A 26748-nucleotide genomic window follows, 5' to 3' on the forward strand; every position below is an offset into this window, starting at 1 on the left:
GCCTATATTTATCTCAGTTCTAGATGTGTTTCACTGTACATCTGTCCTACATTAGTAATTACTGCCTTTTGTGTACTTATTTATATCCTAACTAATAGTACAAGCCCTTCAACACTAAACACAGTTAACTATTACCTATAAAGACAAAGGCATTAATATATATCCTGACTCGTTTAAAGGGCGTAATAAGACAGGGATCTGGACCCGGTTGGGGTTGCACGGTCAAGACCAGTCCGAACACATAAATTTCCAGGGGAATTGAATAAGAAGATTCGAAGAGAGAGAGAAGAAGAATTAATTTCTTGAATTCAAGTAAACATCTATATAATTACATATATTGTATTGTTATAATCTCCGCCCGAGCCCCGAAACTTTTCATTTTCTCTCGAAACTCCACCGAGTTGGCTCTTTTCTTCTTCTCCCCCCCCCCTTTCCCTTCTCTCCCCCCCCGGGCTTTCTCTTCTATTCTTACACACTCTCTTCTCCGTGTCTTTGTCTTCTGCTTTTCCCGCAGAGACATTTTCTCCTTCTTCCCCCCGGGATTCCCTTGCCGCTCCGTTGGGGACAAGTCAGCGATGGCGGCCGTTTCAGCACCCACCCCCAAGCTGGATCGATACATTGTCATCCACGTTGCAACTACCTGTGACGAGCATGGCGTATATGTCACTAAGGACTCGGCTGAGGTCATTGAGTTAGGATGGATCCTGTTGGACACCAAGACCTGCGAGGAAGTCCGTTCCCCCCCCCCCGTCTTCTCTACCCAACATTCAATTTACTCCCGAGGTCAACCCAAAAGCTGACACCCTTTTTTTTCCAATTGTTTAGCTGCACCGTGAAAGCGTCCTAGTCAAACCCGTCAATACTCCAATCACCCCGCTTTGCAGTAAGATCGCCTTGAAAACAGCCTTATATTGGGGTTTTGTTAGGAAAATCAATTTGTGGCTGACAATTCTCTGCAGCGAGCTTGACCACCTTGACATGGGAACACGTTCGCTCCGCAGGTACTTTCCGGGACGCCATCTCTCGATTCGACGCCTTCGCCCAGGAACACCTCACCAGCAAACACCTCGAGTTTGCTTTTGTGACGTTGGACTCGTGGGATCTGCGGGTGCAGCTGCCCCGCGAGGCCCGCGACAAGGCCGTCGTGCTGCCCGCATACCTGCAGCATTCCCGCACTTTCGACCTACGCACCGAATATCAACGCTGGCAGACCCATCACCCTGAGTCGCTGCCTTTCGGTCCCAGCTCGCTCTCCAACATCTGCGCTGCCCTTGAAGTTGAGCCCGTTCAGTCGTCCGCCCCGATTAAGCACAACCTTCCTTTCCACTTGCAAGCTTTGGCTCCTGCTTCGCCCCGCCGTGCCATGGAGGAATCTGTTACTCTCGCCCGTGTGCTCCGTGGTTTGATCCGCAAGTCGCAGCCGCCCCAGGAACACCCTGAGATCCTCACTCGTCCTATGGATGCTCATGCCGACGTTCGGGCCTTTTTGGCGGAACGGAGCAAGGTCCTGCACCTGAGTGGCCTGCCCCACGATACCACTCAGTCCGAGTTGGAGAGCTGGTTCACTCAGTTTGGTGGTCGTCCCATCGCCTTCTGGACTCTGCGGACCCCAGACCAGCACAAGCCCACTGGCACTGGCTTTGCCGTCTTCTCTTCCCACGAGGAGGTGAGTTTTTATTGTCTTTTGGCTGTTCTATTATACAGAACTTCCTATGTTTTATCCTTATGTTTTTGCTTGCTAACGGTTTACTAGGCTGCCGAGAGCCTGTGCATGAACGGCCGTGCGCTCAACGAGAAGGCAATTGAAGTCTCTCCCTCTTCCAGCCGGGTTCTGGACCGGGCCGCCGAGATCCTCACTCCTTTCCCGCCCTCCAAGAACCGTCCCCGTCCTGGTGACTGGACTTGCCCCTCTTGTGGCTTCTCTAACTTCCAGCGCCGCACCGCATGCTTCCGCTGCTCGTTCCCCGCCATGGCGGCCGCCCCCGACCCAATGAACTACGGAAACTACGGTTACGGCCCGCCATCGATGATGCCTCCTCACATGGGCCATGGCGGTCACGGTATGGGTGGCGGTCACTCGCGTGGTATGGGTGGCAACGGTGGTGTTGTCCCCTTCCGCGCTGGTGACTGGAAGTGTGGTTCTGAGGGTTGTGGTTATCACAATTTTGCGAAGAACATCAACTGTCTACGCTGCGGTGCCCCTCGCTCGGGCGCCGCCGTCGTGGCAGACTCGGCGTTCCCGTCGCCGATGGATCCACCGTCGCAATTCAATATGGGGCCCAACTCGATGGCTAGCACCCCTGCCCCAGCACCGTTCGCCTCTACCGCTGGTGGATTCGGTGGTTTCAGCCAGCAGTTCGGTGGCCCGCCCAACAACTACGCCCTGCCTTCCGGTGGTCTGGGTAACAACACCCCCGGTGCATACCCTCCCATGGGCCAGATGAACTCGGGCTACGGTTCTTCCAGCACCTCGCACTCGGCCGCCTCCTTCGCCAACCCGGCCACTCAGGCTGCTTTCACTGGTGCGGACCATGGTGTGCCCTCCACCAGTGCTTCGAACGGTGCCTTCTACGGCTCCGATGGTGCCAGTGACCCCTTCGCCTTCTTGTCAAGTGGTCTCGGTGGTCTGACTGTGTCTGATGACCCCCACTCTCGTCGCAACGGCTCCGGTGCCAACAAGTCGCCAGCTTAAATATGGGTCTAGTTGTACCTACTTCACGCCCCACTCACGAACTGGGCGCTCACACTTATGTTGTCCATATTGCAACCCTGCATTGTGGCGGGTTTCTGCGTTGGTTGATATTCGTTGATACGCATTTGTATAAGGGATTCTGCGGTTTTGGTGCATCGGGTTGGAAGGAGCAGGCGGGTTAGCGTTGTCGAAGATTTCGGATTTCTTTTTCTCGCCTTCGCCGCCCTGTGCTTTTTGTGATGCTTTTTATTTTTTTGGCTTTGGTTTTGTTTTCTGGTGGGAGCTGTTTTCCCCCCTTTGTGATTTCCATCTTGCGCTATATGGTTGTTTTTATTTGAGGGAATAAGCCCCTTGTAGGGGTGGTGCATGTATTTTTTTGAATGTTCCGGCCCTCTTCTGGTTTCTTCTGCAGGCACACACGTTGGGTTTGCCCTTTGGCATTGCATTTTAGATATTTTGTGCTCCCTTTCTGCACTCTTTGGTCATGGGAAGCGTCGGAGAATTCACGGTCTTGATCTGGGGGATATACTGGGACTCCGTTTGGGGTGTTGGGGATTTACTTTGAAGCTTGGGCATCGAATCGAGGATCTCTTCGGGGTCGAAGCACTGTGAATGCAAAAAACGATATTGTGTCTATATTTTTCATATGTATTCTCGTTATTTAGGTGGTTTGACTATATAAAATTCTAGTTCGTCTAGTTTTATATATATCCATGGATGTTTACATTGTATCGAGTTAAGGTCTTCATAGGTGTGTTATTTGACTTGTTTTGAATGAATTCAAGACAAATCTCGCATTTTTCTTCCGAGGAAACAGTGTTCAATATATGAATTCACTCTGATTAGAAGACTGTTGGAAAACTAGGTCAACTGCTAGGTACATGAAATTACTATGGTGCGTCCGTACTTAACAGAAGTACCGTGAGGGTTGTGGAGGCAGCCGTAGGCTTTCGCGTCCACCGCCCGGAACCCGTCATTGCTCCAACCCAATTGACCTGAGCTACTTGACACTCGTCTGCACCCTTCTACCTCATTGCTTCCCTTGAACTCGTTATTTACAGAAACATTTAATCACCACTCATTCAGTCGCCCTTGATTCACAATGTCCGGATACGACCGAGCTCTTTCAGGTAAGCTAGCTCCCCACGTCCAGCTCCCTTTGCTCCTGACCAGGACGAAAGCTGTATCATGCTAACTTATCGCAGTATTCAGGTACGAGGTCTCCAAGCTATACTTCAGCTCCAGAGTTCGTTTTCTAACCCTCTCCCTAGTCCCGATGGACACGTCTTCCAGGTTGAATATGCCATGGAGGCTGTGAAGCGAGGTAAGATCGCCATTATTTGCTTTCCTAGCAGCTTTCTCTGCTTCATTTTCTGCCGTTGCTCCTGTTTTATGTATAAAAAAAGACACAATTTGCTGATGACAGGTGATTCTAGGAACTTGCGCTGTTGGTGTCAAAGGCAAGGACATCGTCGTTCTCGGTTGCGAAAAGCGTTCCGCCCTCAAGCTCCAAGATACCCGCATTACTCCCTCCAAGATCGCCCTGGTCGATGACCATATCTGTCTGGCTTTCGCTGGACTGAACGCCGATGCCCGCATCCTTATCGACAAGGCCCGCTTAGAGGCTCAGTCCCACCGCCTGACCGTCGAGGACCCCTCTAGCATCGAGTATATTACGAAATATATTGCTGGTGTTCAGCAGAGATACACACAAAGTGGTGGTGTGCGTCCATTTGGTATCAGTACGCTGGTGGTTGGATTTGACAAGAACGACTCCACCCCGCGACTGTACCAGACTGAGCCATCTGGAATCTACTCGGCCTGGTAGGTGTTTTCCGAGCTAGGGTTTTCATATTGGATCAATACTAATATATCTTCTCTCGCTACAGGAAAGCCAACGCCATCGGTCGTTCCAGCAAGACCGTCCGCGAATTCCTTGAGCGCAACCACCAGGACGACATGGACCGTGAGCAGACAATCCAGCTGACCATCAAGTCTCTGCTTGAGGTTGTGCAGACGGGTGCCAAGAACATCGAGGTCGCCATCATGGCACCAGGTAAGACCCTTGAGATGCTGCCAGATGACCAGATTGAGGCGTACGTGAAGAACATCGAGACCGAGAAGCAGGAGGAAGCAGCCAAGAAGAAGACCCGGGCAGGGACCACCACGGCGGCTATCCTCACCCGGCCGGGTGGCGGCGAGTCGACTGATTAAGTGCTAGACCTGGAAGGATTCAGAGCCTGAGAGGGGACTGGATGATTTGTTTCAATTTACAGTAGCGTTGGGTCTCTTCCTTGACGAGAATCCAAAATCATGAAGTTTTAAAACACCTCTCCCAGTTTCTTTCGTATTGTATATTGTACACCAATGCAGAGAAGGGTATTGATGCCAAGGGGATTTCCATCTGCCTTGAACTATTGCAAGAAACAGTAACCATCAAATCGTCAACATCATGAAATTGCGCCGTCCCCGCCAATTGTCTTTTTTCCCCCAAAGCGCACACCTTAGCCCATGCGGTCTGACACATCTTTAATATTGAAGAGGGAACGCTCCTTGTCGCGCGCAACACGCTCGTCCTTAAGCATCCTTGATATGGTCAGCATCCTGCCAATTAGAAGATCTTGTGTGCTCGACATACCGGTTGTCCATACGAGCATCCTCACCCTCCACGTGTAGTCGCGCCTCGGGTTCGCGTGCCTCAATGACAAAGTGGTTATCACAGTGAGGGCAGTACTCATCACTAAAAGCAAAATTAGCCCGCTGCCATTTGGCGTTTGAGCAGTTTCTTGCATACGTCTCATCGAACTCAGCAGCGTCTTTGCGGAAACACTTCTTGCACTTCTTACATGCAAAGATCTACCCCATGGAATGTCAGATTGCTAGATTTGTGCTAACCGGCGAATAGGGGCGTACCATCTCGGCGCTCTTCTCGAGATTGTGCGACTCGCTCTCTTGGTGGCATTCGGCGCAGTCAAACCATTTTCGGCCTAGATATCTTCGGTCAATCCCCTGTGATCAAATATGAAGTCGATTCGAGCGTACAGCAGTGCGAGCGGATGGCCACTTGGGCGTTCAGAATGTGTTTACTGCAAAGCGGGGAGATTATATTAGCTATCAGAATTTTGGACCAAAGGGATGGGAGCATTCTCCAGAATATCACAAGCAGACTTACCACATGGCTATGAATGGCGAAAGAAAAGTGACGGCCAAGTGCGAGATGTCGATGCTCAAGTCCGAAGAAATGCAGACACAAAGTGATCGTCAACTCTCCCGTGATTCCCTCCACTTTCCTCCCCGCCACTCCATTTCATCGACTTTCGCCTTTCAACCCCCTTTTAACCCCTGGATATCCTTCGGAATTCCTCGAACTCTTGACGGTCAAGCTTCGCCTTCTGTTACTGGGCCTTTGCGCCGCTTACGTCGTCTCCTCCCTCCAAACCCAGAGCCTCACGCTATCCCTGTACCCCCAGGTACCTACGAACACCTACTTTACTGCCGCGCTACTATTCGACCCCCAGGAGATATCTCCAAGTCTATGATCCATTCCTTCAGCTGGTATCGGCGACGGATCCGTGATAATGGCCATGGCGGGCACAGGGAAACAGCCGGACAACAATGACGACGCTCCTCCCACTGTATGCATATAGAACTGTTTTGTGGCACACAATAACTAACATGAACGCAGCCACAGAGACCGGTGTCTTCTTTGCTGTCTCACTTTGAGAATCTTTCTCACCGCAGATCTCCCTCTGCTGTAGTTGCCAGCCCGCGCACTTCGACAAACAATTTACTAGCAACTCCGGAGCCTAGCGATGACCCCCGATCCTCCACCCGTGCTTCGCTCGATTTGCCCCGGCCGCATTCCCAATGGACCCCGGCTGAGGAGAGCCCAAACCTGCTTCAGCAGTTGAATGGGGAGAACCCCCGGGATCGGGGGTTCTCCGGTAGACGATATGGCCGGCCCATCTCTATGAACTTCCACCGTTCATCGCCACAACTACCGCCAACCTTGACAGTACAGTCGCCCCAATCTCCGCCGCGCGGACAAGATCGGGATGAAGTTTGGACTCCGCAAGGTGACAGCCGCAAGACTCGGAGTCCAGGCCATCGCCCGAGCGAATCGATGTCCGTCTCGCGGGCACCACCTCGCCCGCTCTCCCCGATACCGAAGTTCGGACCGTCCGTTAATTCAGAGGATACAATCCATCGACTGTCGCCTGGATCTCTCCGCGTCAACCTCACTGGGAGCCCGACGGACCGGAAATTAAAAAGCGCCTCGTTACCACCCCCAGCTAACCGCGCATCAAAGCCCAAAATCCCGGCGAAACCGGCCATGTTTTCTCACTCGGACACCGGCTCGTTGACTCCTCGCCCAGAACGGACATCATCCGATCGAAGTATTTCACCCTTTAGCACCCCTCCTGGTAGCCCGGAGAAGATGTCTAAGCCGCAACCCACTGGGAAGAGCAGTGGCAGGCTAACACCAGCTCGGCCAACGACAGAGCCACCGATTCGGCGTTCCTTTGATGAACGATCGCCTATTCCGTCTACGATCGCCAGACATGATGCTAGAGAAATGGGATTCTCAAGGACCCGTCCTGGCCCAGAGCCCTCACGGGCCACCAAACCTTTGATGGTACAGATTCCATCTGCTCCCGTAGACTCTCCGATGTCTGCTGCAACTGCTCCCCCTCTTTCCGCGCAGAGGTTCCGTGCCAGTGATATTCCCTACGACCGTCCAGGACTTCCTCCTCGACCCTCTGGAGCCCCCCGCCGAACTGGAGTCTCCCCTGCACGAGAGTCTCCCAGACATGCAAGCAGCTCTGTGCAGCTGACACCAATTGCCAGATCTGCACCTTCTTTCCCCCGTGCTAGCGAATCTTCAGCCCCGAAACCCATCCAGCGACAACCTTCTCTACCCCAAGAAACTCACCTGTCTTCTTCTCTTCCAGAGCGGCGCATGGTGCGTACAGACACGGAGGAAGAGGAGCAAGGCGAGGAGCCAGCTATCTCGCGGACCGACTATCCCGATGCTTCAAAAGCTAGCCGTCGACCCCCATGCTTTAAATCTGGACCGAAAGATATCCTGACCAAGTATGATACCCGTTTGCTGGCTGTGTGCGGCAAGTATGTGTGTACGACTGGATATCTGACTCGGGTGTGGGATCTTACAACTGGTGACCAAGTGATGAGTCTCAGCCATGGCGAGACTGTCAAAAGTTTATCTATTGCTTTCAAACCAGGGAAAGGTCTCGAAGACGAGGGCCAGCGTATCTGGCTCGGTACCAGTGCTGGAGATCTTCACGAGGTTGATATTCCAAGCCAATCCATCGTGGCCACCCGCGCATACCCTTCCCGCCGAGAAGTCATCCAAATCTTGCGACACAAGAAAGAAATGTGGACGTTTGATGACGAAGGCCGACTGCTTGTTTGGTTGCCAGATGAGACCGGCGCACCTAACTTGCAATACAGCTACCACAGCCCTTCTGAGCGTGTAGCCAGAGGTCACACATTCTCCATGGTAGTTGATGACAAGCTTTGGGTGGCAGCAGGAAAAGATGTCCATGTATATCGCCCCAATGCAAAAGATGATATCCCATTCAAGGTTTTCAAACGACCTCTCGGTCTTCAGCACTCAGGCGATGTGACTTCCGGGACCTATACCACGCGAGAGGGAGGTCGGGTTTATTTAGGACACGCAGACGGCAAGGTTACTGTGTACTCCTCGACCGATTTCTCTTGCTTGGCGGTGGTCAATGTCAGTGTGTACAAAATCAACTGCCTTGCATTTGTCGGAGACTATCTTTGGGCTGCGTATAAAACCGGCATGATCTACGTCTATGATGTGTCCACCAACCCTTGGACCGTGAAGAAAGACTGGCGTGCCCACGACAGTCCCGTATCTAGCTTCGTGTTAGACATGAGCAGCGTGTGGACCATGAACCGCCTGCAGGTGACCTCGCTCGGCACTGATAATTGCATTCGCCTCTGGGACGGAATGCTCGAGGACGATTGGTTGGGTAAGTAACATGCTTTCATTTGTTAATGGCCTCCACTAATATTTAATAGATGCGCGGATGCAGACTAGAGACGTGGAGTTCTGCAAATTCCGAGAAATCAAGGCTGTCGTCGTGACTTGGAATGCGGGAGCTTCTACTCCTGGTAGTTTGCGAAGCTCGGATTTCATCCGAAATACAGTCACCCCTGAAGACCCGCCCGAGATCGTGATATTTGGGTTCCAAGAGTTGGTTGATCTTGAGAATAAGAAGATCACAGCTAGTAAGTCATACCTTTCTCTTTTTTCCCTCTCTATGTGAGTGTTTGCTGACATCGTTACAGAGAGCTTGCTACTTGGTAGTAAAAAGAAAGATAATGGTGAGAAGGAACACATGAGTCGTCAGTATCGAGTGTGGATTGATCATCTTACTCGTGCTCTTCATGAGTGTATGCCCCTCGAGGAATCCTACGTTCTTTTGCATACTGCCAACATGGTGGGATTGTTTACTTGCGTTTTCGTCCGACACAAGGAACGCCATAATATCAAAAACGTCAGTGCTTCGGAGATTAAGCGCGGAATGGGCGGTTTACATGGAAACAAGGTTTGTGCTATCCCCGGTCTTTGCTACGCTTTTTATCTAATTATACTAGGGTGCCCTTGTACTCCGCTTCGTGTTGGATGACAGCTCGATGTGCTTTGTGAATTGCCATTTGGCGGCCGGCCAAACCCAGACCGCACACCGAAACAACGATATTGCTGCGATCTTAGAAGCCGAGTCCCTACCAGCGGAAAATAACATGACCTTGCGGTCAGATCAGTTCGCCAGTGGTGGTGATGGATCAATGATCATGGACCATGAAGTGTGCATTCTGAACGGAGATCTGAACTATCGAATCGACGCAATTCCTCGGAATGTCATCATCGACGCAGTTCGCCAGAATAACCTACCAAAACTCCTCGATCGAGACCAGCTACTTGCTTCCCGGCGAAAGAACCCTGGTTTCCGCCTGCGCTCCTTCGCCGAGTCACCCATCACCTTCGCCCCGACCTACAAGTACGACGTCGGCACGGACGAGTACGACTCTAGTGACAAGAAACGATCTCCCGCCTGGTGCGACCGCATCCTTTACCGTGGCCTCGGTCGCGTCAAGCAGCTCGATTATCGGCGACACGAGGTCCGCGCCTCTGACCACCGGCCGGTCAGTGCGGCGTTTAAGATTCGCGTCAAGACAGTCCTAAGTCCAGAACGGAACGCGACGTGGGAGTCGTGTAACAAGGAGTTCCAGGATGAGAAGCGCCGCTTGGCTTCTGAAACTAGCATCGAGTATCTCATCACTGTCCTCGGCACAGATCCCCGTCAGGCCCGTGCCTTGATCTTGGGAAAGAAATAGCTTGATCTCTTTCTCTTTTAGAAGTGAAGCGCACTTCTTTTTAATATGCATTTGGGTGGAACATGGTGTATATTGTACGACTAATGATTTTACGATAGATATGTATCATGATGGTTGTTAGAGTCAAAAAGTTTCATATATTCTTTTAGGGTATACCATTTATTTAGGCACCGTACACGAAGAATTCTTGCACTTGTCACCTATATCTGACATCTTAATCATCCTCAATTCCATAATCCTTCAAATCCTCCATTCCAGGCAATGCATAGACAGCACTATGCGCCCCTCCAAAAAACCTCAGATGTCGTTCCCCCCGAAACTCCATCCCAATCTTCTCCAAGACTCTCCGACTGCGCTGATCATTTTGAGCACAGAACCCAAATACCCCTTCCACACCCAATTCTCTCTTTGCATAGGCGATTAGCCCAAGCGCCGCTTCAGTGGCATATCCCTTCTTATTCTCTTGTGGTAGAATAGTGTACCCTACATCAGGCGCTGTGTATGCGTTCTCTCCATCCCCCTTCATTAGGGAGACGATTCCAATCGGTTTGCTTTCGGCCAATGAGGCACCAGCGTGCGGTTTTAAAGACACAAGCATTTGTCCATATCCGTTTCTCTTGTAGTTGGTTTGGACTTTGTTAGTTATGAACTCGTCAATCTTCTCTTGTGTATCAAGGCCTGTGTTGCCTTCTGCCACGATGAATTCATCGGTATTCCAGAGGTGGTAGAGAAAGGTGCTGTGTGTATGGTTTCCGGGCTCAAGGTAGGATATGTGGAGCCGTTCAGTTGGGATGCTGAAATGGGCTGGGATGGAGGTATTCATAGTGGGCATGTAGAGGGTGCCGTAATATAGAAAAAAACTTTGGATTTCATAGACACTGGGCTGTACACTGGCAGATAAGGCCATAAACAAGTAGAAAAGATAAAATCGTGCGCTCTATAAATAGCTAGGCGAGGGAATATTATTAGTAAGTGCGCTAGATCAAAGGTAATTGGTGCTGGGATATTCTGTTAAGAGGAGAACTATAGCTGAAATGCCCTACGCAGAGCTGTTTGGAGGAAAAGGGCCATATTGTCTTATATACATGAGCAATAAATGTCCAAAGTTTTATTCCCGACTCTAGCTAAAAAAATTCCAAACAGTATCTCCAAGACTTGCTTGTGGCATTGCGCCTATAGGTTCTTGTTCTGTCCGGCACGCTAACTCCCACAACAAGCTCTGATCTCTGCAACGGTGCTCAACACCTTCACCAGTGATATCATCGCGAAGGATGTCGCCCTTCTTGTCAAGGATGCTCTTCGGCTTTTCGGGTGTTCCGTCCGCTGAACAAAGCATTGATTGTGCAATATATGACAGCCAATAGCCCGCGTGAGCCGCATCTGCATGTGAAGCGTGATGACTGTCTCCATTGCCGTGATTGGATTTTGTCTTCACAATTTCACGTAGCAAACCGAGACAATGTAGCGACTAAAACATTCTAATGCCCCATCCCGTTCGGTATGTCTCATTATGGCGAACCCAGAGGAACCCGCCATCGTTTGTCGTTGTCAGTTGTTGCCATCATCTCCGGTAGATAGATCTCGGGATGTGGCCCGAGCGGCCCCACTGAACGCGGGCCGAAGGGGAAACCTTGGAAGTGGATTCGCTTATCTAAGGACTTGATAAGGAGGATCAGTGTGAAATGGGTCAGACACGCGATTTCTTTCTTATTGCCGATGGGGAAAGTGTATACCCAACCCGGTGTGATCGTGTGTAGGAAACAACGAACCGTCGTGGGATTGAAGGGTTCAGGTCGAGAGGCCCAATTATCCAGTCATGACCTCATTATCTTGATATCGGCAACAGCTTTGGGATATGTGGCTTGTGTGGGAATTGTGGGGGTTCTGTGGGCGAAAGGTCGCCAATCATTGTCCGCCGTTGTATAGATTTCCTTGGCATATTGATAAAAGCATCCGGCCAGGCTAGTGTACTGGCGATATGCGATCCGGGGTTCGGTTATATTCGCAATGTTGTATGCGAAGACGGCCACTGCTGCAATGTGCTCGTTTAGCTCTCAGCCACGCTGCCCCTGGACGAGATATTCATTCCACGGCTCGATCGCTAGGGATACAAGTTTCTCAACGGCCTGATATAGCCCCTTATGAGCCGGATGTAGATCATCGATGTATGAGGTAATCTGCAACTCCGTTCCGGACTCCTCAAAAAGCTCCACCTCACACGGGAGAATTGGTAATTTGAGCTCCAGCGATAAAAGTCGGACTTTGATTCGGAAGCACTAGGAAAACCAGCCTCGGGTAGATGACCACATTCGTCTATGCTCTTCTGCAAAGCCTGGGAGTCCACCCGTCTATCGAAATGTTTTGGTGCGACTGTCGCATTGTTGTAGGAGCCCAAAATGTTGTGTAGGTCCACTTTCCCTCCATCCCCTAAGACCAGACTTCTTCCGTAAACCAAGGAGATTAACAAGGGATCGAGGAGATTGAATACCTGGCTAGACGGAGAATCCAGATTCTACTGCTCTAGTTCCGGCTCCTGGTTGAGCATAGAAGAAACCAACCGCCTGAACACCCCGGCCAAAGTGTTCAGAGTCGTCGTATCCGATTTACATACGCAGGATCTCCTGTCAAGCACCCGGACATGTTGATTCTCGCGGAAAGAGATAGCTTTATCCTGCATTTCCTTCACGCACCAGGTCCACGCTATTTTGCTCATCAGTGGGGCTGTTGCGACGACCTATCTGTGGCAGTCCGCGACAACCTGGTCGTTGGATATATCCAAATGCCACTCCGGGCGGTCGGTGAGTTGATTCATTACGGCGACCATGGCTAACTCGCGGGCTGTCACTGCAGGGGTTTGTCGCCACTCCACCATTCCATGTGCGAAGCGCGTCTGGGATGGGAGCTCATAATGGATTGGAATGTCTTTGAGCCCCGGGACTTGGAGGGGGATGTGACCGCTGTTGTCTAACGTGATAGGGAAGGGCTTTGGAATTTCTGTATTTGCACCGGATAATTCGTCCATTTTAGCTAGGGCATGTGAATATTAGTTGGAGATTGGAAGGAGTAATGAGGTTATGTTGGCTACATGTAACTAGTTAGGTAGTTAGTGAGGTTGTCCTCCCCTGGTGCCTTAGGGTCCAGGCCACCAAAGTGTTGCTTGCTTCCAGAGATAGTTTCTTCCCATAGTCATCCACATATCGTTGGTATCCTCTATCCTCTCTCTTCTCCTTGGCTCTTAGTAAAGAGTCAGCCTACAATCCGCCAATAAACTACCCGACTTCAAACAACCTACCAAAACTAGATATTTTGCTTTCATGACACTATAGTATTCTTTGAGGGTATAGGCCATTTTCTAGTGATCTGCATAGCTTAACGGCCCAAGCGGGATTATCGGGGACCGGATGTGACAGTATGCAAGAACCGGAGGATTACCCACTGAATAACCCTTCAAACTGCTGTGCATGTAAGCAATACTACTATCCAGTGCGAATGAAACCCTGGGATGATCGACACTGTTATTCCTACGTCAAGTTAATCAAGGTGACATGGTGACATTGACTATTCCCCGCACGAGGGAGGTATAAAGATCAACAGGTTTATTGGATTTAGTGAATTCGTACAGAGAAGCAAAATAAAAATTGATATCATGCTAGGGCCATTGACTCTCGCTGTTGCATTGCCTTTGCTACCCGCAGCAAATGCTCTGGTTAGGAAAAATGACGTTGTGTGTTTTCTCTCTTTGGTGATTCTGAAAAAAAAAAAACCACAGAAATACTGACTCAAAATAGGGAAAATTACCTGCTTTAGGATGGAATTCCTGGAATGCCTTCGGATGCGATATCGATTCCAAGAAGGTCATTACCGCCGCCAATGAGGTGGTCAATCTTGGACTGAAGGATCTGGGTTATGAATATGTGAACAGTATGAACTGAATCTTACGAAAAAAAAAAAAAAAAAAAGGTGCGACTAACTAACCATTCCTAGTCGATGACTGCTGGAGTATCAAGGACAAACGCGACGAGAGTACAAAGCGTATGATTCCAGATCCATCCAAGTTCCCCGATGGTATTTCTGGTGTTGCAAAGCAAGTCCATGATTTGGGACTGAAAATTGGGATCTACAGCAGTTAGTACCCCTACTCTCCTCCGTGCTGATCAAAATTATCTGATATATGCTAGGTGCTGGTGAGACTACCTGTGCTGCATATCCCGCCAGTCTGGGATACGAGAAAGTCGATGCGCAGTCTTTTGCTGAATGGGGTATTGACTGTAAGAATTATTCTCTCCCTGTTAACATGTTACCAAACACTAAAACATGCAGACCTCAAATATGACAACTGCGGAGTCCCCAGTGACTGGGAAGATACATATAATGACTGTGTCCCTGATAAGGGGAACTTCCCTAATGGTACCTGTCCTGATCTCACCAAGCCTGCCCCAGAAGGATATGACTGGAAAACATCAAAGACATACCAGCGGTATACTGCCATGCGCGATGCGCTGCTCAATGTTGACCGCACGATCTTCTATTCACTTTGTGACTGGGGTTATGCTGATGTGAATACCTGGGGCAATCAAACTGGAAACTCGTGGCGCATGTCGCTCGATATCACCCGTGAGTTGTTTGACTGATACCGTGGGAGGGCTAATGACTGACTCTGTATTCAGCGGATTGGGCCCGTATCGCCGAGATTGCCAATGAGAACAGCTTCTTGATGAACTACGCCAATTTCTGGGGTTATCCGGACCCGGATATGTTGGAGGTTGGCAATGGAGATCTTACTATCGAGGAAAATAGGGCGCACTTTGCACTCTGGGCTGTCATGAAGTCCCCTCTGATCATTGGCACCGCGGTACGTGATATCTTTGAATCTCTCATCCTTATCGCAAGATATACTGACAAATGCACAGCTCGATTCCATCAACGATGACCACTTGGCCATTTTGAAGAACAAGTACCTTCTTGACTTCAATCAAGACCCTATTATTGGCAGTCCTGCCCATCCTTATAAATGGGGATACAACACCGACTGGACTTTTGACCCGGTCCATCCAGCAGAATATTGGTCTGGTCCATCGTCCACTCTAGAGGGTACTTTGGTGCTTATGCTGAATTCCGAGGATGCCACTTCTACGCGCACTGCGAAATGGAGCGAGATCCCGGAGCTTAACAGCCATGATGCATATAAGGTTATTGATGCTTGGACTGGCAAGGATCTGGGATGTGTAAAGTCTGAGTATAGCGCCTCACTGAAGAGTCATGATGCGGCTGTGTTGGTGGTCAAGGAACAATGCTAGACGGACATCAATTATGAGTGGATGAATAGACATGCACATATTTGGAATTCCCTTCCCGTGGCTCATCTCATTTCACGCTTGGAATAGAGAGTATAAAGAGTATTGTTCATGGGTATTGTCACGTCTCAAAGAGCCTAAGGCAATATTTGACAATGAAGACAGAAAATACAATAGCTATGTTCAGACCGTCTGTAACTAGAACAAGGATAATTATTCCGTCAATCGGAACTCGTCGCTTGATCCGAATCCAAGGTTGTGTGCCGCAGGACAGTCGAGGGACAAAGAATGTTGGCGTTTGATATTCAGCCAAGTATTTATAGATTCTTTAATGGCTTTGATGACTTTATTGGCATTGTCAGATTCCAAGGAATCAATACCTTTGTGAAAAAAATAACCCACTCGAGTATTTAAGAGCCTCGATGCCCCGGCACAATCCTCAGTTTCACTTCACGTCTACAATCACATTCTAAGTATATTTACTACCATCAAACCCATTCAGATTAACACATTTTATTTACAGACTATCTTACGGCAATCATGCCTTCCCATCATCATTGCGACCCTCATGCCGGGTTGCCCCGAGTTTGGCTGGGTTGGGGCGAGTTGGGTAACCGCAAGGCTCAACTCCAAACTCAGCAGGACGAGTAAGTGACAAAAGACATCCCCCATAAATGGATATATACTTACATTTTCTTAGATACTTCGACAGCCATGCCCCCGATTTCAGGCTGCGGCACCCAGGCAACCGCCAACGTAGCTGGGATGTCCACTTGGATGTGATTCGCAAGTCAACCCGTTGGATCGACTGGCGAATCCACAAGACTGGAGATACCCAGAGACTTGTTCTTCCTGACTTGGTACGTCTTGAGCAGATTGACAGCCTTCTTAATTTCTTTTACACTGGTGACTATTCCGTTGACGAAGGCGACTTGAATCATTACTCTATTAGTGCCTGCCCAGGTGGTTGCGTGACTTGTCCTCAGATCTGTCAGCTCTTGCGCATTCACTTGTCGATGTTCCAAACTGCCCTTCTCCTTAGAATTGCCGACCTCCAGGCTATTGCCTTTCGCAGATTCCGTGATCTTATGGATACTGCTCCTAGTTTCGTTTTGCAGTATGCTGTTCACGCAGTGTATAGTCGGCAGCCTATCCCTGACGGCAGCAACAACTTCCAAATCACTGACTTGAAATCCGTCTCGGACTATCGCCCTGAGTTGGTGCTTCCCGCAGTTCTTAGGTACTGTGGGTATTACCGGATGAATCCTCAGCACATTACAAGACATGGGAAAAAGGTAAGAGTGTTTGGCGAGGCGGAGTTTGCTGAACTACGCAAGAAAAGCCCCAAGTTCAGTGGGGATCTGGCCCTGGGGATTTGGCTGGACACTATTGATATCACAGTCCCCACGATTCAGTTTCCCGGCAATTCAGAGCCCATCATGTCCATGCATCCCTATATGCAAATCACACTCCCGCCACAGGTGGTAAACCGCAAACGCTCAAACTACCAATATGTTACTTACTTGCAGCCATTGCCCTTTAAGGATTTCAGTGACCAGCGACCTTCTAACACACCTTCATGGAACCCGTCGCCCGAAACTACGTCTACTGGGTTTTTTGCTACCTCACGGACCTCATCGCAACGTTCGTCACAACGCACACAGACAAGCGCCTCGTTCAACCAGGGCCGTCAGGCTTCCATGAAGCAGATCCCAGACTTCCCTCACTTGACTGCAGAGCAGACAAAGGATTTTAGTTTCCTTGAGGATGATTTACTTGATACCACTATGGATCAAATCAATGCGCAACTACTGCAAGAATATTCTGCAGGTCCAGCAGATTTGAATAATATTGACTGGACACAGACGATGGACTGGAGCGGAGCGGATATACCAGATATTGACTTCAGCGGGCTTCTGAATGACGATACCATGGGTGAGCCAGATGTGAATGCATCGGACTTGACACAGGCAATGAACTGGACCGACGAGGACTTGGCTAACGTGGACTTCATCCAGTTTTTGAATGACGATAGTTTGGATATGAATATGGATTTAGATATACCAGAACAGAACACTTTTGATCTGACAGGTCTACCGGACCTGACCTCTGTTGATCTAGCGAACCCAACCACTGTTGATCTCCCAGACCTACCCTCTTTTGATCTCCCAGACCTACCCTCTTGTGATCTCCCGGAAATGAACTCTTTTGACGCAGAACTGAATGATTTTGATATGGCCGGTCTACCTGAGATCGACTTTTCTGGACTCACTCAGCAGACTATGGACGAATTCCTGAACCAGCCCCAGTACATGCCGTTCTTCCCTGTAGGAATGGATACATGTGTTGATGTGCCCCAGGAGATTACTTTTGCTCCAGAGCCATTGAACCCAAAACAGATGGGTACACACCCTGTCGCTTCTAGCCTCAGGTACCCACAGCCAATCCAGACAGCGTTGCTTCCTGCACAAGCCCCAGCTGAAGGGAAGGCAGTCCAGTCTGCCAAACGCAAATCCCGTGCATCAGCTTCGCGCCCGCGTCAAGACTCTACTCAAACCCGATACAATTTGAGGAGTCGTCCGAGCGTGAATGATTTGACTGAGAAACTCTAGATGTGAATTCAGGTGAGTCATACTAACACTGCTATTAAGCAGTATTCATTCATTTTTTTTTTTCTGTAACTTTCTTTTTTAGAACATGTTTAGCATTCTAGTAGATAAAAAAAAAGGAATGCCAGGCCCGGGACTCGAACCTGGATAAATGATCCCTTTGAAAGGGCATGGACCTTTGTGTTAACCATATTACTGTCCCCGTTGCCTAAGAATTTTGTTCGGACCCACTTTCTAAGCTAGGATCCCCATTACCTGTTCCTGCCTAGTCAGTAAGTAATACAGATACTCACTGGACTGGAGTACGAATGTAAGCCAATAAAAAGCTACAATTGTGCTGTATTTAACTGGACTGACTGTATACACTTGATAAATTACCACCTTAATTACATGAAGTTGCCATAAAAAGCGGGTCCGGAGATATAACCCGAAGGATTTACAGTTAGATCATCTATACTCCGTCAGCTATACATAGTAGTTTATCCAGCTGTTTTCAATCTATATAGAAACAGGTCAATTAAATCAATTAACGTGTGATAGTATCAGTAGGTGTCAGTACATACTGCCATCTATGTAGTATGTACAAAAACAAATGGGATTGTCCGTTTTCAGTCCCCTCTGTCTTATCTAGGCACCCTTTAAATAGCTGTGGATACAATAAGGTACAACCCTACCGGAGTAGAAGAAACCGGATTTGAATGCTATTCTTCCTATTCGTACCTTTGTACCTTTGTAAGATCCATTTGCTACTATGTTGATATCCCCATGTAACCATGGAAATACCCCGAGTCCCCTACGTCAGAGTGTCTACCCTGAGATATTCTTATTTCTGACCTGGAACACTTAATATCGTCAATTGTCCATTTGTACTTCTTACTTCTTTTTCACATAAATACAAAAACCATGCAATGAGGTGGTTTTATTCCCCGCTTCGGGATTGCGCGTCCCCCCGCGATGCCGCCTCAGCACGGTCGCGAGTCTTCATTTACCTCGGTCTAGCTGTGACTTTACTACTTCTATCATATCAGCTGATTCTCGATCGAGCACCGAGTATAGGTACAAGTTGGACAACTATTCAGGGTATCATTGTGGCTGATGATCGTTTCGTTCCGGATCTTGTACCTGCCGAGAAGGAATTGGTTCTTGCCGCTATACAAGCGAGCAATATGTCCTGGGTCGAGGAACATCTCCCAGAGTGGAGGGTGAATATTTATCGTGCGGATGCGAAACATGGAGACATTGGCTTGACGGTGCCCGTAAATAAGGGTAATGAGGCTATGGTATATCTGACGTAGGTTTTTGATATTGCGACTCGTTCACAAGCTTACTATCATACTAATTGACTTCTGAAACAGCTATATTATTGATCGCTACTGGTCCCTCCCCGAAGTATCAATCTTCCTACACGGCGGCCGTTACCAATGGCATGTCGATAACCCGCTCTACGACTCGGTGATCTCCATCAACCATCTCAACCTCGACTTCGTCCAAGAGGCCGGTTACGTGAATATGCGCTGTGCCTGGAGCGTCGGATGTCCCACCGAACTCGAACCCGCTCGCTATCTTCGCGAGAGACCAGAAGACGCCGGACATCCCACTGCGGTCGAGTATCCTGATCGGTTTATGGAGCTGTTCCCGCGTACGGAGGTCCCGGAGGTTGTCGGGACACCGTGTTGTAGTCAGTTTGCTTTGTCCAAGACGAAGATTCACGAGCAGAGTCTGGAGCACTATGTTCGTTTGCAGCGGTGGTTGATGGATACCGATTTGGAGGCCGGCATCAGTGGCCGGATTCTGGAGTATTCATGGCATAGTGGGTCGCTCCTTCGCGCTGATCTCTTGATCTCTTGCTAATCTTGCCCTTTTACAGTGATCTTTGGAAAACCGGCTCAGTATTGTCTTGATCAACGTCAATGCTATTGCCAGACATACGGTTATTGTAATATGACTGACAGCGACCTCCAAAAGCAGTGGGTATGGCGCGGTTTACAGCTGCCAAAAGGATGGCCAGAACAGAGTGAAACCACGGAATAGCCACGCATGTATATCGCCTGATTATGCTTGAATGAACTGAACATTTCCCTTAGACACCTATGTACTCAATCATCATTTCATGAAGCGTGTTCCTCGTCCGGCTAGACGCATTTTTGACCTCGAGCCAAATGTCCGTACTGACCATTCCACACAGTGAAATTCATCCATATATAAGAGCCTCATCGCCATAAATCCTGTTTACTCAATCGCTTCTGGTGTCCCTGACTACTCCTGGGTCGCTCTTCGTCGGCTGGAACAGCTAGGAACCCACCGAACCCGTTCCCAACGAGCACGCTCTTGCGCGCATCACCGCCCCAAGACCGGCTCAGCTGGGCCTCGTGGAAACTTACGGGGCGCGTACTTGAGTCGCGACGTCCGGGCGCAGGGCTGGGGTCGTATGGTGTGAAATTCCATTCAAACTCATCCAGACCCTTGCTGTACACATTCAAGGGCTGCGAAAGACCGCCCCGCATCTGCGGCCCATTTTCACCACCGCCGAAGAGTCGTGGTGGAGGCATGAGCAACAGTGTGTCAGGGAATGAGGAATCGCGGACGTATAACTCTCGGAGTGCTGGCAAGGTTCGAGACACCAAGGACGAGATAAGGTAGGTATAGTATGAGGATACCACCGGTGGCATTCCATGATTATCGATTTGGGATGTGAGTTCATAGTGTAGGAGATGCAGCGACTTCGATGCCATGGGAGGAATCTGCTCCATGGGGAATGAGCGAGAGACCTCCTGGACGATAGAGAGGCTCTCGAGCCGAGGAGCGGCGGACATAATATTATGTAGTTCCGATGGAACAATGCCAGTAGAAGATAATATCAAAGATGTCAAATTCGCTCGGTTCGCTGGCATGGAAAGGAACGTGGCAAGCCCGCTTGCCGTGACATTAGGGGTATCGCGAAGTGTAAGAGACTGAACTGACGGGAATGGCGGAAGAGGAACGTTCACTGCAAATGCAGAATCGTCAAGCCAATCAAGATCTTCGAGCGTGAGTTCACGAAGATGGGGGAATGAAGCGAGTCCGCCACGCAGAATACTAGCCTCCATTTGGACTCCAGATATCTCGAGCACCTCCAAATTCATCCACAGCTGGGATCCTGGCAGACGCGAAAAACTGCCCTCGGCACCTCGCCGATAGGCCATCCGACGCAGCTCGGGGCATCGAGCCATCAACTCCTGTTTCAATGCTAGACATGATGACTCGTCGCTGTACAAACCCACCGGCAGGTCAACAAAGCGGAGATTAGGAAGGACGGAGATAGTTCGGGCGACGTTGGCTTTGTTGGCCTCGCGGGTCATGTATGGCATTCGGAGCGACAACACCATATTCCCTAGCCCCTGTGACTCTCGCACTGTTCGCATAAACATTTCCAGACGGACCTGCGGGGCATCGATTGGATCGCCATTGCGGTCAAAGAACGAGCGGCGTTTTCGTTTGGCGGCTAATTCGATTTCGAGTTGGCAGTAATGGACGGGGTCGATTCGGACGTTTGTATAACTAGTAGCAGGTTGGCGTTAGTCTCACATTTGTCAAAAGGCCGGAGATCTCTCCTACAGAAGCGCCCGCGCATCCAAAAACCACCGCTTGCTCACAAGCGAGCAGTGCGCCAGGTCGCGCATATCACATAGCATACAGCCATCGCTTGCAGATTCCTCGGAGGTACCATATGTGTTATCGACTGTGTGAGGACAAACAAAGGAGAAAATACGCGCCAATACTGGCCGAGGTAGGTATTTTGTGTAATCTCGGGACACGTTAACATTAACGCGGGGCGATGGCGGGTCGGTCGTTCCACTTCGCCGTGAGCTTCGTCGCAGCTTGTTAAAAAGGCCCATTCTTGGAAGATGTGGAAGAATGTAAATGATAGAGGGGGGAAGATGTGAGGAACAAAGCGCGTTAATGCAGGGTCTTAAGGGTCATAGCCCGCCTTCAGCTCTCAGCCCCTAACATGAAACACCCACCGGCGTTTCAGTCTAATTTCATCACATCTTTGTATAACTTCAACTTGCAAGACCTGGAAAGACATGACTTTTTCATCGGTCAATATTTGAAATATTATTACGGGCGACGAAGTGTGCCACCCGAGGCACAACTCTCTCATTGGATACTGCCAATATCACCGCTCTGAGCATGTATGCTAATATTTGTATACTGATTTCAATGTCTCTTTTCTATATTCTTTGTGGATTTTATACTTATCTAGCTTTTTCCTTGATTTTTTACTATATAATTCATTTAATCATAACCTTAGAAACTGGGAGGGGACTACAGTACTCCTATGGTTGGACGCTAGTTTAGGGCGGCTACTAACTAGTATCAGGTAGTTGACATAAAGCCAACACTCTCATCCCTTATTGCTCACAAATTGTCTCAAAATCTAATCCACACCGCTGCGTGATGAAATCGATTCTCCTGCAATTCCTGTCTCTTTGCACCGCTGCACTCGCTATTCTTGGCAAGACCAACCAGTAAGAATTGCTCGTCCGCGAGGACGTTATGGTCCAACAAGATAAGGTCCCCGGCCATAACGATGCCATATACGACATCGTGCTCGAGGAAGACCAGATATTGAAAATGGACTTCCTCGAGATTGCCCCGACGCCCACTCTCGCGTAAGATCCTCCCTCTCCTTAAGGTGCAGCTTGATAACGTTTATCCTGATGAAGCGACCGTGTCTTCTTCGCCTACCTGTGCGGTTATATACCTGAGTCTAAAAAGAAGGAGCTAGCACTTCCCGACGAGGGCCTCGTTAATGTGACCCTCACTATGAGTAGCTCTGTCGTCTACGCGGATGGTAGTCACGACGATGAAAAATCCATTGCATTTCCGTTGAAGATTACACCCTTTAAGGATCCAGCCCACCTCACTATTCGCGATTCCTGTGGAGTTCAGGTTGACTATATGCTTACCAGCGGTCGTAGTGATATTTAGTAGATATTCAGATTCTTACAATGTTTTTGAGGAGCGGGATGTGGACCTTTTAAGGTCGACGCGAGACTCGGAGATATAGACAATACGTGCCTATTTACTATGTCGTTGACACAATGGTTAGAGGGGAGGCTTAAATAGTATGTTTAGAATAATCTACAAGCTCATTCCCTAATTAGGATCTAAAATGCGTGCTCGAAAGCAGGCTTACTCCGTAGTTAGCGATCAGTGTCTACTTAGTGGAGGCCTATACGTATATCGGGCCCCTATACGATAGCGCTAAGGACATCGTTTAGGGTAGCCGGGAGGTACTTCTGTCACTGTGTTTGTAGATAACTAGATAGTTCGGGAGTCTCATCTCCTTTCCAATATAACTCTCTCCCTCCTGACTTTCTGGGACTACACTCGAGTCCCAATAGGTATGAGCGCCTTGCTTGACCCGCTATTGATTGCGATTCATTAAATCGAGGAGGTTTACTTCTATCATTGTTGACCCGTGCAGAGAGAGTCCGGGAGATCAGATAACTTCATTGGACGAGAATCGAGGCCCCACTGCGGGTTTGACTCCACAACCAATCATCGACTGACAAGATCTAGAGATCGATTTACGAGGGTACATATCTCGTTGTCGCATTCAATGTGTGGTCGATTTTCGAGAATCAGAATCACACAAAAAGCAGAAATTTCTAGGGCTCCTGCCTTAAAACAAAGACTTTCTGGGGTTCTTTGACCCCACCATCGATACCTCCACACCTCCTTTGCTCGAAGCTTGACAACAACGTCCTGACAATGGCGTAGACTCCGCTGTGGGGCCCTGGTGCCGTGATAGGAAAAGATTGGAGGGTTGTCGAGGATGCTGACCAGTCAGCGATTGGAGGGGACCAAGGAGAAGGCCTAGGCAGCTTCGTGCGCTACAAGATTGAGCCAGTCCTCAAAGAAAAGGAAGATTTCGACACATGACTCGATACTATCACAAAAATCCTTCGGGGTCACAACCTCCATCGCCTAATCAACAAGCAGGTCGACAAACCAGAAACTCCGTCAATGCCGACAAATGGATGAAGATTAGTATGCAAGTCAGAGCTTGGCTGCATTGTGGCTTGGACCCCGAAATCGCAAAGAATGTCACGTCTACTGGTGAGAGGACCACATGGGCGGACGATTAGGGGGTTGTTGATGCTTAAATGCCTTATTTAGCACCTCTTTCCACACCGCTCTATACATCGTATTGTAATTATTCATACACAATATGAAGCTTTTCATCTCTATACGAATGTGGAGATATCTGCATTCGTATAGAGATGAAAAGCTTCATTTTTGACACTTGTGAACGCCAGCAGAATTAGGTTACTTTGATTAAGAAGGCATATATAATAGTAATTCAGGTATCTTAATTTTCTCCCGTTCTAAAACAAGGCATTCAGGCACCAAGTCCCCTAAAACTGGGATTTGAACCCAGGGAGCGCTATAAGACTGGGTACTGTAACATTTAAATGATGGAGAACGCACATGACATCACTGAGCCAACAGGTTCATTTTCGAGAAATTCTTGCAATTCTTGAAATTCTTGGAATTTAGTGGAGCAATCACTTACAATTCCTCAGTTGAATCCATATATGATTGGTGCGGTCATTGACATCATTGTGGTTCTTGTCCATATATTCGAACAGGCCTGGGAGACCGAGAAAAGCAAAACATCTACTTCAACTGCCTCACTCAATTCTCATATTACCAAAAACCACACACATCATGACTGAAGCAGACCGCCACTTCTCCAATCCTCTTCCCTGTCCGGCCCATACCAACAGACCCCAAGAATCTACCCCCGAAGCACACTGGAAGCACCTCCCACCATATGAGGCACAACCCAAGGAGGACTTCGGTCCCATCAAGTGGCGTGGAAAGTGCCTCTGTGGAAAAGTCACCTATCTCTTGAAGCGAGAGAAACCACTCAACGCCAAATACTGCCATTGTCGCGTGTGCCAGGTTACCCACGGTGCTCCCCTTCAGTGGGCGGCTATTTTCCACAAGGATGACGTGTCATTCACCAGTGGCACGAGCAGTCTGGTCTTTTATTCTTCTACACATCAAAATCAAAAACATATGTTGCCTACCAAGGTGTCTTGTTCCAATTGCCGGACACCGATCATGGACGAAGGCCGAAATATGTGTTTGATGTTCCCTCAATTGATTGAGATCGAGGGATCCAGTGAGGAACAACGAGAGAAGAGGGAGGTTTTTAAGCCAGCGTATGTTTATATGCTCCTACTCAATGGGTGAAAGCCAATAATCCTGCTAGATGTCATATCTTTTATGAGTCACGCATGCTAGACTTCCATGACGGTCTCCCCAAGTGGAGTGGAATGGAGCATCACAGTGACCGGATGGATGACGAGGGTAACCGGATCGTCGAGAAGTGATTTCATACTCCAATGGGCGAGATGAGATGTAAGTATTATGGGACGGGGGAATGGACCTAAAAGACATTGTATAAATAGGTAACAATATGAGTATAGAAGCCGTAATCGTGCCAAGCGCCCAACACTTTTTCAACACCACCCTTGGTGTGTGTTGGGCGCTTGGCACGATTATACGGATTCTCGCTATTCTACGCTTTCGTGCTCACCCCTTGCCGCTTTTGGAGCGGCCAAAGGTTGGATGCCTGATTCTGCAGGAATGTTGCCTTATTATCCTAAGTAATCACCCCGGGGAAATCCACATCCGCTTAAAATCCAGTACTGCCATGTATGATCTTCCATCCTTCCAGTCCTATCAGGCCTGGCACAACCCAGCGTGCACTGACACCGGGTCACTACTTGCACTCCCCCAGTCAGCTGCCCCAATAACCTTACCAGCGTCCGTACCACCATCGGCTCGGATCTACCGAGACATGAGCATTTCCTCCGCATGGAAAGAAAGAAACTTACATAGTACTGTGGCTCGACAAAGTACCACCAATCATTACTCCGGAATGCCTTATCTAGCGACTGACTCACCGGGTCGTTCCAACCGGTATTGCGAGTGTCGAAGTGAGCATGCTTCGACCACGCCACATACACCTTGGGGTGGTCATTATTCCGTACACCGTTGGGGTCTTTGGCACTTCCAGCGTTGATCTCGTCGGTCGTTAAAGTGTTTTGGATATCGCCCCAGGCCAAGTTGCTGTACCCGCTATGCGCAGAGAGCAGGGCACGCGATGGCGACCACATGTTGTTGTCATCCCGAGAGTGGATAATTATCACTCGCTCCCAGTCGCTGGAAGTTCGAACGGATGTTAGAGGTGGGCTGAACAAGCGTTCATTTCACTAGGCCGAAAAGACGGCCACTTACTATTCATGTCCAGTCTTGATCGCACCAAAGTTTGCGCCGTCTTTCTCATAAAAGAGATTGTATGCGACGCGCACCTCGCTGTCGGTACATTGCTGGTATGTATAATAAACCGGAAATTGAGGCCCCGGATTCCCGGCGTCAACGCCAGGTTGGCGGCAATTGCACCCGACGTCCGGGTACTCACACGCCCCTACACCCGGTGTCTTGTGGGCGTCATCGTAGACATCCGGCGTGTCTGGTGAGCCGCCATATGCCCAGGTTGGATAACAAGGTGGCTGATCCTGAGCCTGGCCAAAGAACCACATGGGCGCGTAACGATCTGCTAGATCTAAGCCGCCTGCCTCGAGGAGTGAGCCCATCTCATCATTTGTTATCTGCGAGAAAGCCGTCACATGGCTGGCGGCCATGACGGCCAAGCTAGCTCCTAGCTTGAGGTGCATGGTTGGACTGGTTTGAATGTGGGAGT

At 49.3% G+C, this 26748-nt stretch overlaps 14 protein-coding genes across 14 annotated transcripts; 8 read left to right on the top strand and 6 right to left on the bottom strand.

Annotated features, from left to right (window-relative positions):
* Nucleotides 1-575: 575 nt before the first annotated feature.
* On the top strand, nucleotides 576-2692 carry N7517_008870 (putative RNA binding protein (Arp); the record flags this gene model as incomplete). Its single annotated transcript, XM_056726599.1, has 4 exons — nucleotides 576-731; nucleotides 826-883; nucleotides 960-1666; nucleotides 1754-2692. The coding sequence occupies 4 exons, from the start codon at nucleotides 576-578 to the stop codon at nucleotides 2690-2692; spliced, it is 1860 nt and encodes a 619-aa protein (XP_056577450.1).
* An 18-nt stretch (nucleotides 2693-2710) lies between these two features.
* Nucleotides 2711-3669, bottom strand: N7517_008871 (uncharacterized protein; the record flags this gene model as incomplete). The annotated part of the gene is made up of 3 exons (XM_056726600.1): nucleotides 2711-2917; nucleotides 3200-3298; nucleotides 3613-3669. The coding sequence occupies 3 exons, from the start codon at nucleotides 3667-3669 to the stop codon at nucleotides 2711-2713; spliced, it is 363 nt and encodes a 120-aa protein (XP_056577451.1).
* A 125-nt stretch (nucleotides 3670-3794) lies between these two features.
* On the top strand, nucleotides 3795-4906 carry pre6 (proteasome core particle subunit alpha 4; the record flags this gene model as incomplete). The annotated part of the gene is made up of 5 exons (XM_056726601.1): nucleotides 3795-3822; nucleotides 3898-3904; nucleotides 3964-4016; nucleotides 4129-4516; nucleotides 4582-4906. 5 exons carry the CDS (start codon nucleotides 3795-3797, stop codon nucleotides 4904-4906), a joined length of 801 nt encoding a protein of 266 aa, XP_056577452.1.
* A 290-nt stretch (nucleotides 4907-5196) lies between these two features.
* N7517_008873 (CHY zinc finger protein) lies at nucleotides 5197-5949 on the bottom strand (the record flags this gene model as incomplete). Its single annotated transcript, XM_056726602.1, has 6 exons — nucleotides 5865-5949; nucleotides 5735-5778; nucleotides 5606-5679; nucleotides 5487-5548; nucleotides 5331-5432; nucleotides 5197-5278 (listed from the first exon to the last, which is right to left on the bottom strand). The coding sequence occupies exons 1-6, from the start codon at nucleotides 5867-5869 to the stop codon at nucleotides 5197-5199; spliced, it is 369 nt and encodes a 122-aa protein (XP_056577453.1). The 5' UTR covers nucleotides 5870-5949.
* A 327-nt stretch (nucleotides 5950-6276) lies between these two features.
* N7517_008874 (putative inositol polyphosphate phosphatase) lies at nucleotides 6277-10081 on the top strand (the record flags this gene model as incomplete). The annotated part of the gene is made up of 5 exons (XM_056726603.1): nucleotides 6277-6327; nucleotides 6378-8712; nucleotides 8762-8971; nucleotides 9032-9291; nucleotides 9341-10081. 5 exons carry the CDS (start codon nucleotides 6277-6279, stop codon nucleotides 10079-10081), a joined length of 3597 nt encoding a protein of 1198 aa, XP_056577454.1.
* A 214-nt stretch (nucleotides 10082-10295) lies between these two features.
* On the bottom strand, nucleotides 10296-10904 carry N7517_008875 (GNAT family N-acetyltransferase; the record flags this gene model as incomplete). Its single annotated transcript, XM_056726604.1, has 1 exon — nucleotides 10296-10904. The coding sequence occupies one exon, from the start codon at nucleotides 10902-10904 to the stop codon at nucleotides 10296-10298; it is 609 nt and encodes a 202-aa protein (XP_056577455.1).
* Nucleotides 10905-12815: 1911 nt separating this feature from the next.
* N7517_008876 (uncharacterized protein) lies at nucleotides 12816-13103 on the bottom strand (the record flags this gene model as incomplete). Its single annotated transcript, XM_056726605.1, has 1 exon — nucleotides 12816-13103. One exon carries the CDS (start codon nucleotides 13101-13103, stop codon nucleotides 12816-12818), a length of 288 nt encoding a protein of 95 aa, XP_056577456.1.
* A 624-nt stretch (nucleotides 13104-13727) lies between these two features.
* N7517_008877 (glycoside hydrolase family 27 protein) lies at nucleotides 13728-15378 on the top strand (the record flags this gene model as incomplete). Its single annotated transcript, XM_056726606.1, has 7 exons — nucleotides 13728-13805; nucleotides 13870-14002; nucleotides 14066-14206; nucleotides 14260-14349; nucleotides 14402-14695; nucleotides 14749-14933; nucleotides 14992-15378. The coding sequence occupies 7 exons, from the start codon at nucleotides 13728-13730 to the stop codon at nucleotides 15376-15378; spliced, it is 1308 nt and encodes a 435-aa protein (XP_056577457.1).
* Nucleotides 15379-15915: 537 nt separating this feature from the next.
* Nucleotides 15916-17987, top strand: N7517_008878 (uncharacterized protein; the record flags this gene model as incomplete). The annotated part of the gene is made up of 2 exons (XM_056726607.1): nucleotides 15916-16022; nucleotides 16076-17987. 2 exons carry the CDS (start codon nucleotides 15916-15918, stop codon nucleotides 17985-17987), a joined length of 2019 nt encoding a protein of 672 aa, XP_056577458.1.
* Nucleotides 17988-18892: 905 nt separating this feature from the next.
* On the top strand, nucleotides 18893-20015 carry N7517_008879 (DUF3431 domain-containing protein; the record flags this gene model as incomplete). Its single annotated transcript, XM_056726608.1, has 3 exons — nucleotides 18893-19275; nucleotides 19340-19794; nucleotides 19852-20015. 3 exons carry the CDS (start codon nucleotides 18893-18895, stop codon nucleotides 20013-20015), a joined length of 1002 nt encoding a protein of 333 aa, XP_056577459.1.
* Nucleotides 20016-20194: 179 nt separating this feature from the next.
* N7517_008880 (F-box domain protein) lies at nucleotides 20195-21859 on the bottom strand (the record flags this gene model as incomplete). The annotated part of the gene is made up of 2 exons (XM_056726609.1): nucleotides 20195-21521; nucleotides 21579-21859. 2 exons carry the CDS (start codon nucleotides 21857-21859, stop codon nucleotides 20195-20197), a joined length of 1608 nt encoding a protein of 535 aa, XP_056577460.1.
* A 661-nt stretch (nucleotides 21860-22520) lies between these two features.
* Nucleotides 22521-22955, top strand: N7517_008881 (uncharacterized protein; the record flags this gene model as incomplete). The annotated part of the gene is made up of 2 exons (XM_056726610.1): nucleotides 22521-22636; nucleotides 22691-22955. 2 exons carry the CDS (start codon nucleotides 22521-22523, stop codon nucleotides 22953-22955), a joined length of 381 nt encoding a protein of 126 aa, XP_056577461.1.
* A 1746-nt stretch (nucleotides 22956-24701) lies between these two features.
* N7517_008882 (GFA family protein) lies at nucleotides 24702-25372 on the top strand (the record flags this gene model as incomplete). Its single annotated transcript, XM_056726611.1, has 2 exons — nucleotides 24702-25201; nucleotides 25252-25372. The coding sequence occupies 2 exons, from the start codon at nucleotides 24702-24704 to the stop codon at nucleotides 25370-25372; spliced, it is 621 nt and encodes a 206-aa protein (XP_056577462.1).
* Nucleotides 25373-25724: 352 nt separating this feature from the next.
* On the bottom strand, nucleotides 25725-26722 carry N7517_008883 (uncharacterized protein; the record flags this gene model as incomplete). The annotated part of the gene is made up of 3 exons (XM_056726612.1): nucleotides 25725-25832; nucleotides 25880-26207; nucleotides 26283-26722. 3 exons carry the CDS (start codon nucleotides 26720-26722, stop codon nucleotides 25725-25727), a joined length of 876 nt encoding a protein of 291 aa, XP_056577463.1.
* Between the last annotated feature and the right edge of the window lie 26 nt (nucleotides 26723-26748).

The sequence above is a fragment of the Penicillium concentricum genome (assembly GCF_028827145.1).
Source record: "Penicillium concentricum strain IBT 3081 chromosome Unknown utg000003l_segment0_segment0, whole genome shotgun sequence".
Taxonomy (NCBI): domain Eukaryota; kingdom Fungi; phylum Ascomycota; class Eurotiomycetes; order Eurotiales; family Aspergillaceae; genus Penicillium; species Penicillium concentricum.